Source organism: Pelecanus crispus, chromosome 14, assembly GCF_030463565.1.
Source record: "Pelecanus crispus isolate bPelCri1 chromosome 14, bPelCri1.pri, whole genome shotgun sequence".
Lineage (NCBI taxonomy): Eukaryota > Metazoa > Chordata > Aves > Pelecaniformes > Pelecanidae > Pelecanus > Pelecanus crispus.
The window spans coordinates 4,174,712-4,190,041 of NC_134656.1; the positions used below are offsets into that span (position 1 = coordinate 4,174,712).

The window sequence follows — 15,330 nt, forward strand, 5'->3', positions numbered from 1 at the left end:
GGGCAGCAGGAGAAGGTCTGACTGAAAATTCTTTTCTCCACTGTAGACACATTACCTATTTAAGCAACCTGGAAGTCCTTCAGACTAACTCCTCTATCTGACATGATCAGCAAAACACTAATTAAATTAATTAATAGTGGCTGGTCAGGAAATGTCTTTGGTGGAAGAACGTGGACCAGTTTTTTCTCTGAATAATTCAAAGAATACTCTGCCTAAACCTAGAAATAAAATTACTAGCGTTTATAACAACTTTTCAAGGGTTTTGAGGTAGTTTGGGGAAAATAATTTTAGCTATACTCAGAATTGTATTTTAGTAGATTTGTATTTACTTCACTGAATAAACCACCAAACTAGTATGAGAGTCTGCTAACTCAAGAACACAAATAGCCCCAGCTCCCAATTTGAAGTAATTATTACCTGGTTAATTCATAGGTTTCTCCTAACAGCGGGTTAAATGGTTTGCCAGTTCTTTCCCACTGAGAAGCTACAGCAGAAACTGCAAAAGCAGCTACAGCCTATAAGCAAATTAAGAACACATTGTTATGAGAACAGTACATTAAAACTCAAAGTTTAATATATTATATTTGTTGCACATTACAGTATTGCATTATTCTTCCAAAAAGAAAGCGCTATATATTGCTTAAGGCCAAAAGATTTGTAAGCCACAGGATAAGCGATATAGAAGTGGAGAAATATAAGCAGTTAATAAGAATCTTATTTCCAAAAGGAATTATTTTCTGTAGTAAATTTTGTCAGGTTGTACTCTGCCCCATGTTTCTCCACCTACCTCTAAGAGGACAGCCTGTTTTTTTAAAATCTACTTTTCCCCTATTTTGACTGTCCCCCACACTCAGCTCACTGGGACCAGAGTCTTGCTTTTCCTAGTGTCAGGCAAGCATTATTTCTAACACAGATGAGATTTCTTGAATCATACCAGCAGGTACAAACGACACTTAGAAGCTCTTGCAGGCTGATAAGTAGGGGTATGTACTACACAAACAGAATACAAGACACACAATCCAGTTTCAATTAAGAACAGAGTGATGAGCAATACCAGTATAACCTAATGGACACAGGCCAGGTTTCACCATATTCAGTTCCTTGTTGTGAGACCAGCCAGGTACTATATTCTACTCACAACAACAACCAGTTTTGGAGAAAAGAATGGTAAAGCTTGTCTCTGTCACAACAATTTTTCATCCAGTAACTTAAACATCATGGAGCCACTCAACAAATCAATCGAGGGCGACTTAAAGCCAAGATTTCATCTTCACAACACATAAAACCACAAAAAGAGTCACAGTTAAAGCAGAACTGAAAAGGGCTGAGGTCCTTGGCCATCGTTAGTTGTGGCACTCTCCTGCACTAGACTTTTGGCTCAAACTCCATGCACAGCATCAAGTGTGAAAGCATCACAAATGTCTGATACAGCCACTACAGAATCATAGAATCGTTTAGGTTGGAAAAGACCTTTAAGATCATGCGGTCCAACCATTAACCTAACACTACCAAGTCCATCACTAAACTAATTAAGGGGAGAGCAGCAATTTCATGTTTCCTGGCTTGGTGGCTGGATTATTTATAATGGAAGTAAGAACTAGGAATCATTTAAGATTGTGGAAAGGACCTTTAAGATCAACAAGAAAGTGGTCTAGACAGACAAATATGGGCATTCTTATGATAGCCCCAGAGAAAGAAATACACTCAAGTGAGAAATTGTCTTAAAATGAAAGATTTTAGCAGAGAAAAACTTCTGAACTAACCAGAAGATGGTAGCTGTTACTTACCTGCATTCTTTCCAGGGGGTCTGCATGACTACAAGCCTTATTAATGAGGTATATATGTTCCATATATTCTGTTATCCGTTGAAGGAAACTCAATGGCTCGTTGAAGACAATAGGCATCGTAATCTTGGACAGCTCCTAGGTAAGAAAAGGGTAAGTTTATTTCTTAGACACAACACTAAGTTAACAGGAATTTTGAAAACAAGTTGTGGGTTAGTTTATTTGTAGCATTATTCAAAAGACATTTGGCAAGCCATAGCAGACCTGTAAGTGCTACAGCTGAAAGGGGATGGAAGCGCTGCAGAGCCCTACTAGCAATCTGAAAGAACAAACAACTTCAAAAAAATCGATCCAGCTAACTTAGTAAATTCAAGACAAACGTTACCTTCTATTCTGTGGTCTACATAAACCAGAACAGGTTAAAATTTCCGCAGATAGCAGCAATAATGTGCCAACCAGCTCGTTACTGATATTTAAGTAACATGCATTCCTTTGAAATCCTCACATACCTATTTGCATAAAATCTATTTTACTGAAGTAACCACAAATTATTTTTTAAAAGGAACGGTTACATAAAGAATAGGATCTGGATTGCTCTAACAAATTTTAGTGGCTTTATTTAAGCAACCTGTTATTTGCATCAGAATGTTTCTCATTTTGCATGTGGATACAAGACAGACATGAAGTTCACACAGATTTCCAATTCCCCAGGTCTTCTACTATATCCAAGCAAAGTTTGGCTGGTTTTAATTAAAAGTTGCACTCATGACTGAGCACTAAAGCATCATTTAAGTGCTTAAAACTGAGTGGAAAGGAGAAAGCCACCAGTTAAGTTAATGCAACATTTTCCTCACATTGTCACAGGCAGTAAGGGTGGGGGGAAGTTACCCCTAACTGACTTAAATTGATTTGGTCCCAACAAAGCATTCTAGTAGATAGGTCACTCATCCTAACAACAGGAGTTTTGAGAGCACAGCTGTATCTCTTAGATGACATAAACTAAGCTAGCAGAAGGGCTCACTGACTTCTCTGTTGCATTCACAAAGGACTGTACTGGCAGACCTAGACTAGATATGAATGTAATTGCTTAACGCTTCTAAAAAGCGGCTATGGCAGCAATGCCCTCCGGCGCAGAACTTCATTTTCATTCTTAATACAAATGAAGTAATCAAACATATAACTAAATTCTTAAAGGATTAAAAGAAAACAAGCAGTGATGGCCAATAACAGTGCGAGCGTCAGGGTCCTTTAACAACACAGACCAATAGAATGTTTCTGAGTCCAGGAATAAATCTTGTGATGCAATTACATCACACCATTAATATCCCAAGCCTACACTGGGCTCTTTAAGAGACTCTAACAGATGCCAAACTTTTCTATCCCTTCAACCAGATGAAAGCAATTTTTTTGGCACAAACTGCTTAAATTATGGAGGGGGAAAAAAAAGAACAGAACCGCACCAAAATAAAGCCCTAAATCACATTTTGCTAAGTAAAGAACAAAAAAAGCAGAGAAGAAAGCATTGTGTTAATCAAACCGTATTTGACTCTATTTTTTAATGGCTTTAGTCTAGTTTTTACAGGACAGCATTAGAAATTCCAATCCAAATGTTCCAACAGCTAAAGCAAGTAAGGAAACAGTACCGTTAGTAAATGAACGTTGAGATTTACAGAGTTGCAGTTTAAGATTATGTTCCATACAGAAAAAATGCAAAACGCACCAGGTATTGTCCTGTGTCTTAAGGTTTAAGCAAGAAAATTAACCAGTTGAAGTCAGGAGATCTAACATCAGCATACTTCATCCAAGCTAACTTACCAGTCCAATGCATTTTTTTAATATGCTCCACACACTAAAATCACTTCTAGAAAACATTGGGGCAGGTAATGATGTCCTGTAATTGGAAAAAAACAACTGTCATTATCAGCCCCTTAGACAACAAGACATTTTCATTTGCAGGTATTGAAGTAATTTAAAAAGGAAGCAAAGCATTAACCTAGAGTTTACATAGGAAGCAGACAAGTGAAATGTCTTTTCAGTTCCAGAGCATTAACCTCTTCAATGAGAACAGTAATGTCCCAAAAGACAATGAGCCAGCCTGTACTCACTTCTCATTTACTACACAGTACTATGTGTTTACCTGTGTCTCTTAATTCCATTTTCTTGAATTTCTGTCTCTCCGTTATGCTTTCCAGTCCTATTGCTTTGGTGTGGATCTAGGTCAAGCATTTCTGCAACTTTATGATTTGCTTCTGAAAAGTCTCCTGAAGAATTGTCAGAATCAAAGCCTGTATAAAAACCGTAAGGCAACAGTTTTCTTAGGAACCTTATTATGCCACAGAGTGCCACTCACATTTTGTAACTCACAGCATAAGTACACTTATACCAGGCTATTTTAAAGAATATCAGAGTGAAAACCCTTTATTAAGTGACCTAATTTCCAAGAGTATTTTAGAGCCAAGTATTGCATTAGAATCAAGCATTCTCAACTAATTTTTCACACCGCTGAATATAAAACCAATTTAGAATCTTATAAATTCTTCAGTAGCTCCTAATCAGATTAGTCGTATTGTCTCTTCTTCAGAGCTGCAGTGTGATTACAGTAATTTTGTTCAGTTATGGAGTTTTCCTCAAAGACCTTAAAAAAAATTAACTTAGCCTATTTATACTGCTAACAGGCAAGGGGGTGGCGGGGGAAGAAAATGGCCATTTCACAATCCAGCGGCAAACATCTAGACTACTAGAGCAACAGAAATGTAGGATATCTAACTTCTTGCCATCCAGGTGTGCAAACCATGTAACGCTTCCTTAATGTTTATGACAAGAACCTGCGGACACCAAGATGAATCATTCCCTGAGCTCTACAAGCAACCCAAAGCGTGATCTACAGTAGGTGGCTTCATTTCCTGTGAAGCAATTCCATCTGCTTGGGTAGACAGCTACTGGAAACACCGTTCTAACTAAATGCCAGCACCCTCAATAACAACATGCTTTGAACAGCTTTAACCATAAAAAAAGTTAAACCAACAGGAATCTACAGGAACACAAGCTTCTGCAATCAAGCAGCCCAAAGTATAAGTTGAACTAAACCAACAATCCAAGATTTTAGTCTAATGATTTCATTTTTTAAGTCACACTAATTCCCACATACACACTTAGGATAACGACAATTTATTTTTGCATACGCCTTTAAATAAGAAAATTGAAAAAAACCCCGTTTTATCCATATATACAAACACACACTTGGGCACTATCAACAGCAACAGGCCTCTCGTCAATGCTACTACACAGACCAACTGCAGAAACGAAACAACTGTTAACACCAAATAAGGATCAGTTACAGCACCAATACAGAGCACCCTAAAATGATGCATTAATACAATCCCCCTTCACAACTGTCACCATATCACAACAGAAAGCACTGCTGATCGTTCAGTGTAATAAAGGAACATTTTTCTTGAAAATCATTCAAAGAGCATGAAGTCCTTTCCGAGTGCCACAAGGGTCAATTCTTCATCAAGAACCACAAGACGACTTCAGTTTCCAGCTTCCAATTTAAGTCAGAATCCAAAAGCAACATGAAAACATGCGTATTTGGCATACAGTTCTTGCCACAGTTTTAAGGAATACACTAACATCACGTTTGTATTCCTTTCATTCCAGCTATTACAACCTGGGCAACCACTTGTCTCTGTGCTGACAGTTACCATCACACTCAGCTACAGCCTTTCCCAAAGGCCAGCTGTGGGTACAGAAAGATTCGGAAATACTACAAAGCATGTAAACACTCTAATGGAGTCAAGAAATCAGTTTTGACAAAAATTATTTCCATTTTAAATAGAGTAAAATGTTGCGATCCTCTGTCATTAACTTTTTAAAAATAGAGAGTATCTATCATAAGTGGTACTTCAACTTTTCTTTTTGTTAACATCTCCAATAGGGTGCTTTTACTTTATTAGAGCAATTCATTCAGCAAGGCACATGTTCAGAAACAAAAACCTGCATTTTTTTCAGGGATCAAGACCGTGACAATAACATTCAAAACTGCACAAGGAAGTACCACCGATACGATCTTATTTGGTAAACAGGAGGTGTAATGGATGATGTCATATATTAAACCATCTCCTACATTTTGATGTCACAAGCATGTAATTATACAGCAATAACCACACCTTAGCAGTCTTAGTACTTAACTGGAAAGTATGATAGTCATATATATATTCAGGTCATTAAAATGAAGACTACCCTGAAACACCTGTCTTAACAAAAACCACATGCCTATCTTCCGTCGACCCACAACAAAATACTTGTAATTTAAAAATAGCATTTCTAACCACGTATTAGCTTTTTTGTTACAGTACAAGGAGATGGAAGAGGCAAGTACTGTAGGGCATAACAAAATAACTTTTGTTAGTTTGACTGATGAAGCTGGAAAAAACAGATGAGCTTTCTGGTATATGTACCCTCACCCAGAAAGCTGATCAAGCACATACAACGTAAAGGAACAGCATCACATTTAATGGGCACTTCAGTGAGATAAACACACCTAAATGTAAAAGTAAAGCTTCATAACAGGAATAGCCAACTGGCTTATAGGGGAGTAGTTATGAAAAATGTTACTGAAATTACAGTCTTTACATTGTACCTGAACCCTTGCAAATCCTAAAAACGTTCATTGTTTTTATGCACACTTAGTCTTTCTGTTTCTCCATGATTCAGAATTGTTTTGCCCTGCTCCTGTACAGCACAACAGGAATTTAGATTCAGGTATATATATTATTTATGGATAACAATATGTCATTGGTAAATAAATAAATGCCAATTCAAACAAGCGTCTTGCATACAAACAACAAAAATTAAAGCCCTGCTCTACAAAAATAAGGTATACCAGAAGTGTAAAGTCCACTTTGTAAAAGTGCATTTCCACCTAATTACTTTAACCCCCCCTCCCCCCCAACCAAAAAACCCACAAGGGTACACACCTAGATAATCACTAGACTTTCAACTATACTTTCAACCTTAAGTATCAGCTGGCTTGTCTACTACAAGCCCATTGAGAAAGTTTTAAAAGCTGTTTCTCAATGAAGTTCTAAGTATTATAGTTCCATGAAGAACTATCCAGAGAATGTTCTTCACAGAGGAAGTACTGATCTGGAATAAAAACAGTTTACTGAAATGATTTGTTGTAGTTTAAGTCACAAAAAGAGTCTTTCTTCAGCTGCCATTAAAGTTTTGCTTATAGGACAGTTTTTATAGTGAAGAGCCACTGGGAGTAAAGACAAAAATGGAGACTTAAAAGGGGAACAGGGGACCACACACAGAAATAAAATGTCAAAAATTAGGTTAATCAAAAGTCCCAACTTATGTGTGTTAAGGGTGAAACAAAAGCCTTTAAGAAGTCTTAAATTTTCAAAGTCAAATACTTAAGTTGGGTGCCAACATTAATCTATTTCAAGAGCTTAAAGAAAAGTGACTTGCCAGTAACTCTAGTTTTCTTAGCCTTCTTCTTCCACATCCTGCAAATGAAACAAGTCCACTCAGACTACGCTATACATCCACCTACGAGGGAGCAGAGAGGCACACTGTTCTGAGTCACATGCAAAGACCCAAGACCGCCCCTTTCATACAGTCAGCAACTTCCTTAAATACTAATTAAGCCTTGTCACTCAAGACAGAAAGGGAATCAAAATAGCATAGTACTGAGAATCTTCAGACCTCAAAAGGACATAAGGAGTACAGATAAATATGCTGGAATTGTAGATAGCAAATGAAGTGAGAGGTGATTTTTTCTTTGCCAGAAATTACCATTCTCCACTTCTCAAAACAAGTCCACCTCCACAACACACAGCCGTATCGCGCTGCTCCAATAGGAGGCAGGCTGGCCTTTCACAAGATTTGTAATACTTAAACATTATGGCAGAATCTGCTGATTTAGTTTGATCCAGACATTACAAAAATATATAAATTTGGCAGCAGATACCTCACCTCCTCCTCCCCAAGTGAGAGCAATAGTTTACAGTGAACAACAGCCAAGCAATAGGAAACAGAAGGCAAATATCCACACAAATACACTGGGCCAGATTAACCTCATGAGCACAGAATGGATTTCCATGGAAATCTGCAGGTTAATATTTAAAAAAGCAAAACTAAACTATTTCTGTTTGTCAAAAATAAATTCCCCTGTAACTAGCCAAGCATTTTCCTGTTCTGGGACAATCCTTTCACAAAACACTTTGGCAAACAGGTATCTGACAGAATTAATGAAGGATACAGTTCTGACACAGCAGAACCTGATGGCATACAGTCTTTCACAAGTCTGCGATTAGATTAATAAACCCAAAGTGACGTAGGCTAAAAGCAAGTGATCAAAGCTATATGCTCCCCATCTCACATAAAATTTCAGAGAATCTGAAATTCATCAAAGGAGTGGCCACTTTACCTGATCCAGTCTCAGAGAAGACTACACCCTCCTGTATTTGAGAAAAAGCAGATGTTGTGCTGTCAAGAATTAACTGAGAACACAGGTAACATTTCCAAGAGATTCCCAAGGGGAGTACTCATTCACAAAGTAAGGACGTCAAGTGTCCAACTAATCAGCAAATTCTAATAACCTCTGAATGCAAAGAAACTTCTCTCCATGGGAACTCTTTAGCGGTCACTAACTCGAATCATCACCTATACAACCCACTCCATCCTGCATGTTTACGGGTGTAATCATCATCCAGTCAGGGCCAAACCATCTGCCAGGAGGATGACTCCCAAGCACACAGCACGCAATTCCATCACATGAGCCCGTCTTTTGGATGTGATGGGGACAGCGTCAGAAGCAGGAAACTTCGCAGCCACAGAGGTGAAATCCACCACAGCAAAAACCAGGGGTCTCTTTCAGATAGAAGTTGTGGCTTCCTCAAAGAGTGAGCTCATAGTATCTTAAAGGAGCAGCACACTACTTGGGCTCCTGCCGAGACTGCTGAAGAATTCTAAAGTGTAACCTCCCACGGAGTGCAAGTGCTCTGCTAAGCCTGGTTTGCTACTTACAGGACACAAACCACAGCACACAATTACTAAAATCAGTGAACTTGTGGGAACACATTGCAGCTCCCTCTGGGGAAACCAGGGCCCAGGACTCTGGGGGAGCAAGAGGAGAAGAGTATGGTGTACACGCTGTTTTCATCTCAACATGGAGCTAAGACACAGCTGGAGCATGTCCTTGTTCCTGGCAGCCATGTCCAAATCCTAGACTTAGAGCAGAACAAGCACATGACTAAAGGTGGCTTCTGCCCACCTACCGATCTGACCTAAAGGAAGGAGAGCGTCCTTGGAAAGAACAGGCTGAGGAGTCTGCCAAGGACGTTTCATTTTTTTAATCAAAATTTGGAGTCCCAAATCCTGAAGCTTTCACTGCGGAACCTGAAAGCTCACCTTTGCTCAGAAAGGACCTCAGTTCTGAACTTGATCTCCTGGGAGTACTGGGTCTACACTTACCATGTCCAGACCATCCAAAAAAAGAAAAAAGAGATAGGCAGGCATAATCAGGACCCATCAGAACCTAAAAAATTCAGCAAAGCACCGTCTGAAACATACACAGTCTGTGGTGCTAACATGAGCAAAGAGTTGCTACAGGCATTGGCAGCTGGGGAGCATGACCGCAGAAAGACCTATTTACAGTGGTTCTTCGCATCACATTTATGTATGACTTGGACAAGATGCAGCTACAAAGAACTAGGTCTAGATTTCACTAGGTTTGTGCAAGCAATCCATCAAACTGTCAGCATCTTCTAAAGCATCTAGCTGGAGAAGGAGATTGAGCACCTGTCTTTAAAGACAGTCCCAAGGGAGAAAGAATCTGAAACAAACTATTCCAAACTTAGCACTCCTCGTAAACCAAGTACCTATGGGGCACACTCCAGGGCAACATATATAAGGAAAAAAAGTTCAACCTCATTTAGTTCCTGGGGTGGCTGCTGCAGACCAAACACCCTCCATCAGAAGAGAGCTGTGCTGAGAGCCTACAAAGACACTGGATCTTCTTTTGCTTAGAAACTTCTCTCCTGCCATCACATTCCTCCCTGTGGAAGAATAAGATTAGGACAGGACAAGGAGTGCTCACAGAACTGATGCACGACATCCCACTTCTAAGCAGAGCCAGCCAAGACTGCAAGGTACAAGAACATCTTGTGCACAATAGCTCAGAAGTCATTACCACCTTGAGCACTTGCAGGGAGAATCAACCTTTTGAGGTTGAGGAAAGGGGAAAAAGAACAGGAAAGAGGACAAAACCAGAGTGTTCAAATGCAGATGACTCAAACACTGAGGGCTGAGTATCTCTCCAGCAAGAGACAGAGGAATGCATCAACATCAAAGCTGTACGACACAGACCTCATACTCCGAGGCACATTTCTGTTCACCTTTTTCAGTGGGAAGAAAAAAAAAATCCAATTCATTTACGGCCATGGTCCTAAGCTCTCGGAATGGGAAGATTACTAAGACATACAGGAACAATCCACTGTGTTTTCAAGGTTTTTATGATAAAACGATTTTGATTTTACAGATGAATTTGGAGTACTAGCCCCTATCACTCCTAGCTAGCATGAATGCAATCCAAATTGCCTTCTCTTCTCCGTGACATAATTGTGACAAGTCCTATACAGCCCGCTGTCAGTCATGTTGCTTCACCCAACCCAGCCCCCACTGTTTACTCCTCACAAGAATTTCCAACCAACCATGTCTAAGTCTACCTTACCCACTTGCATCTACCATGCTACTGCCATGCCTTCAGCTTTCATGCTTCCCATTATTCTCTTTTCATTTCCATGATTCTACATTAAGCACTCTACACTCACCATCACCAGCATTTCTCATTTCACCTCTATTACAGGATTTCTGAGGAAACATTTAAGTGGAAGACTTTAAAATCGTTTGAGATCTTTGAAAGGATTTTTTTTTTTTAATTAAAATACTTTAAGCATTTTATTTCACCACTAAAACCATGTAAGGCTCTTATAAATAACCATTCATCCTTATTAGTTCAAAGAAAAGTCCTGTTTGACACACTGCTCAAGTGTGAAGTGATTCATGTTTGCTCTTCTAGAAACAACACTGGATTGCAGAGACTTTTGGCTCCCTATCTTGAAAGCATATTTTTACAGTAATTTGTTTCTGACTAGAAAAACGTTTTCTACTTCAATTCTTGAGGATAGGTTTTCCATTAAAATAAATAAAACAACAACAAAAATAATCCACAGAAGATATTTCACCTTTCAAAGAGTGTTAAAAGCATTCCTTCTCAAGCTGCTATTAAATTACCTGAATTTTACAGAAAATGAAAGCAAGACTTTGCCACTAAAAGACTGTTACAGTGATAAAATGATAGCCAGCATTAAGCTTGAATAAACCCCCCCCCGATGTCCGAGTCTGAACCTGAATTATAATTCTTCCTTTCTTCTTTTCAGAAAATAGCACTGCAGGTTTTACCAACAGTGTTTTACTTTCTATTTATTTCTTAACAGCAATGTATTACTAGCCCCTCACCACACACACAATGCACTTTATAGTAGGTTTTTTCTTTTTTTTGTTTTTTGGCACTGTGCCCATCACTCACCTGTAACGGCATCATAAAACTCTTCTTCACTATTCATCCTTCAGTGTGAAATCTCTGTACAGCCAATCCAGCTTCCTCTAATGCATCGTTGAACTTGATTTAGAGATTAAGTATCTGTGTGCAGTCGAAGCCTTCTTTTGCAAATACCCAGCTGCTTTAGATGATCTATTTGACAAGACAGGGAACCAGAATTAGCAACTTGCATATTTCTTATGTGTGCAAACACGCACACCTGACAAATACTAATTTTCCTATTTCTTCCCATGGCAAAAGATGGGTTCTTGCATTCATAAGTAAACCGCCTTCTCTGATACCAAAGTCATTCTGAAGTGAATACTGCCTACCACAAGAACAGCTGATGTACTATGCCGCACTTCTCTCTATATAAATACATCATATACACTACAGTAAAATATGCCTTATTTACTGCAAGTTAAATTTCAGGCAAGTACAGCTAGAAGGAGCAGAGAACTGAAAGAAGAAAAAGACAGCTGGCAAAACAAAAATACTCTTCTTCAGCAAGACAATTAGCCTTACCACATCCTTAACCAAGAAAGCTGGGAACAAGAAAAGAAAGCCTTACATCTCAAAATCTCACTGCTGCATAAAAATCTTGGGCCTCACTGTACATCATGCAGTCAGCATCTAGTGACCATCAGAGAAGTTTTGTCAGGCTACTGCTATGACCTCTTGAAGAGACAACTGGAGATTTTTCCCTCTAGAGGGAGAGTGTAAAGAAACAACAAACTTTTTCTTAGTAAAGACAAGCACACTGCAAATAACTTACAGATTTATGAAGCATTCCAGCTCTACTTTATGGATAGACTAAATTAGATTTTTTCCAGATGGTTGGCAATGGTGTAACGTAAACATTTTTACTTCACCCAATTTTAGTCAAAGGAGAATAATGAGAAAATTTAGTTTGCACTCTTACAAACGTTCATCAGGTACCAATGACGAGCCAAGAACGCAATGATAAATGACAGCACGGCAATGCTATCGATATCTCCTCGAAAACAACCTCAATCTGTCAGTCTCAATTTTTTATGATCCTTGAAGATCCCACTGCTTTTGTGACAGCAGTTTTTCCAGAGTAATTATAACTTGCACAATTCCATTCCAATTAAGAGAAACAAAGCCAGAAGCGCACTCTACTCCTAGTAGAAGAGCTTGCCATGTTTGAAACTAATTCCTTCTCTCTTCCTCTCTGCAAGAAATTAAACTGCATGATTCCTCCTGTATTTCAAGTCTTTTTACCTCACTGCCCAGGACAAAAGCTATTTGAATGTCTCACACACATACAGTCCTTCCAATTCTCCATTCAGGAGGAAGAGCTAAAATAGTCTATTTTGGAACTCATCTAAGTTAACAAATGTAGCGTTAGACTTGAAGTGTTATGTCTGTCAAGACCAGGTATCTCAGTTTCTCACTTTTCCCTTAGGAACTCCCTATTTTGCTTGCCGCTATAGGATTTTACATCAATCTCTGCATCACAGTGAGTATCTGAGGTCCACATAATCTTCAGCAATTTCTTATTTACAAGTCCTCACCTTCACAAGGACACAACTTCATGCAGCTGCTTCTCTTGACTGTTGCTACAGTGCTGTTGCAATTGCTCTCAGCTGGATGACAGTTTCCTTCCCTTTTTCCCCGTCCTGTTCTCCAGTCACAGCCCTTTAAACTTTCTTCAACTTTCTTGCTCATGAGCAAGAACTTTCTGACTTACTTTTGTCCAAGTGCTGCACTCTCCTAGGCAAGAACGCTCAAAACATTAACAAGTCAGATACATGTACGTCTGAAGACCTCCAGTGCTAGGCTACCAGCAAGCGCTCTGCTTGCATAAGGCAAAGGAGCAGCAGCTTCACTTCAAAAAAATACAGGCAGTTCAGGCTGCTAGCAACCACAGGGACACAGAATCAAAGAAAGGAAGAAACCTTCTTAACTAACAATTGGTTCAAGGGTAGCAAGAAGCTCAGATTTCTGGGTGAACTAAACAGCAGAATCGATTACTTTGTTCTACATCTGTACTGTAAGTACAAGTCAGCATACCTATCCCTGTGTTATCTTGCCTAGTGGAAGCCAGTCCTTGACTCTGTAAAAAAACAAACAAACAAACAAAAAAACCCCAAAAACGCTTTTTCATACCAAAGCTGCTGTCAGTCTTAGAGTTTCTCCAAACTTTCTACCCCCACCAGCAATATGTCCGGAAGTATCTCTTCCAAGGTCTCCAAATATGCCATTATCTTTGCAGAAAATCTGTCCTTGAGGATGCAACTATGTAAATCTTTCAACAGGGGCGGAAAGAGGGAATCCAAAGAAAACTATTGCTACAGAAAACAGGAACTCGACATCACGGGACAACCGTTCACCCCAGAAGCCATTCTTACCACGCTGGAATGACTCCACCAGTTTGCCAAAGAAGAATTTACATAGAGGGCTTCTTTAATCCTCCAGGGTACTGTATCCTTGAAGATGCAAGACATTTATGGTTTCAATCATCCACAAGTATTGCATCCTTCTAGCAAAACAGCAGCCAGTATTTCCAGAAGGAAACTTGTATATGCACAAGATACAGCCCACTCATGATCAGCACGTCATTTAAAGTAATATATTTTGCATCAGGGTTACACTGGGAGTAACTTAACGCTCCTATCGCTTCTTTTACATTCAGTCCTTTTATTTAGTAGAGATTAACGTGAATTTGCATGTAGCTGAACACACAATGATTAACAGCATTTAGCTTTCATGAGCCAAAAAGCTAGGATTAAGTCCTTTTCTCTTACTAAAAGCAACAGCAAAAAGTTACTTCCAATTTGGTTGAAATGCCAGAAGACAAAAACATCCCATTTGCTTCATATTCAGCATTTGTAATCTGTATTTCCTCCTCCGTGTCCATGATGTACCCAAAAGAATTCACTTACACGCTAGCAAGTGTAGTTAACAGCTTTTATCAAAATTGCCATTCAAGGAAGGGTGCAATACTCCTGCGTCAGACAGACCTTCAGGAGCTTAGGACCAACTGCTGCCCTGGAAAATCTTTCATAAAGCATAAACATCATATCATGTTCACACCTTTTAGTCATAGAATCATAGAATCGTTTAGGTTGGAAAAGACCTTTAAGATCATCCAGTCCAACCATTAACCTACACTACCAAGTCCACACTAAACCAATCAAGGGTAGACTAGACTAAACCATGTCCCGAAGTGCCACATCTACCCATTTTTTGAACACTTCCAGGGATGGGGACTCCACCACCTCTCTGGGCAGCCTGTTCCAATTCTTGACCACCCTTTCCGTAAAGAAATTTTTCCTAATTTCCAACCTAAACCTCCCCTGGCGCAGCTTGAGCCCATTTCCTCTCATCCTATCGCTAACTACATGGGAGAAGAGCCCAACACCCACCTCACTACACCCTCCTGTCAGGTAGTTGTAGAGAGCGATAAGGTCTCTAGTCCTACAGCGAAAAAGAAATACAAAGTCTATTTAGATGTTTTCTTACATATATAGTAATCATTAGGAATGTTACAAAGTTTTCCCACATATATAGTAATCATTAGGAATGTAACCAAGTTTTCCATGCAGGACTTCCCTCACTCCTTGTTGCAGAGAACACTATTTCAGCAATCAGGGTTTGCTGGTTTACAGGTTAAAATTACCTTAGTGGGCTTCACTTCAACAGCCAGTGCTAACAGGTCAGGCCTGGGTACTCCAGGCAGGGACTCCCAGAAAGGTGCTTTTGCCTGGGATTGCGCCCGCTGCATTGCCACATTTATGACCAAAGAGAGCCTGTATATAAATCATTTGATAAATAACAGGAAAAAGCTGCAAGTAGAGGCACCTCAAGAGAGCTGGAAATTCATAACTTAATGATGACAACACACCCCTGACCACAAGCAGCCCAGATTTTGTGGTTTACAAGATAAGTGACAAAGCTCATCTATTTCCT

The 15,330-nt window shown here is 39.4% G+C and overlaps 1 protein-coding gene across 3 annotated transcripts in view; it reads right to left on the reverse strand.

The window, feature by feature from the left end:
• OSBPL2 (oxysterol binding protein like 2) overlaps positions 1 to 15,330 on the reverse strand; it is a 38,904-nt gene that overhangs the window by 13,099 nt on the left and 10,475 nt on the right. For 2 of the 3 annotated variants that reach the window (XM_075721100.1, XM_075721099.1), the window contains 5 exons: positions 11,383 to 11,547; positions 3,922 to 4,069; positions 3,600 to 3,675; positions 1,788 to 1,922; positions 418 to 515 (listed from right to left, as the gene is read on the reverse strand). In XM_075721100.1, the coding sequence (XP_075577215.1) occupies positions 418 to 515; positions 1,788 to 1,922; positions 3,600 to 3,675; positions 3,922 to 4,069; positions 11,383 to 11,419 (494 nt within the window). In that variant the 5' untranslated portion in view covers positions 11,420 to 11,547. The remainder of the gene's footprint in view (positions 1 to 417; positions 516 to 1,787; positions 1,923 to 3,599; positions 3,676 to 3,921; positions 4,070 to 11,382; positions 11,548 to 15,330) is intronic. The other variant, XM_075721101.1, reaches the window with a different exon arrangement.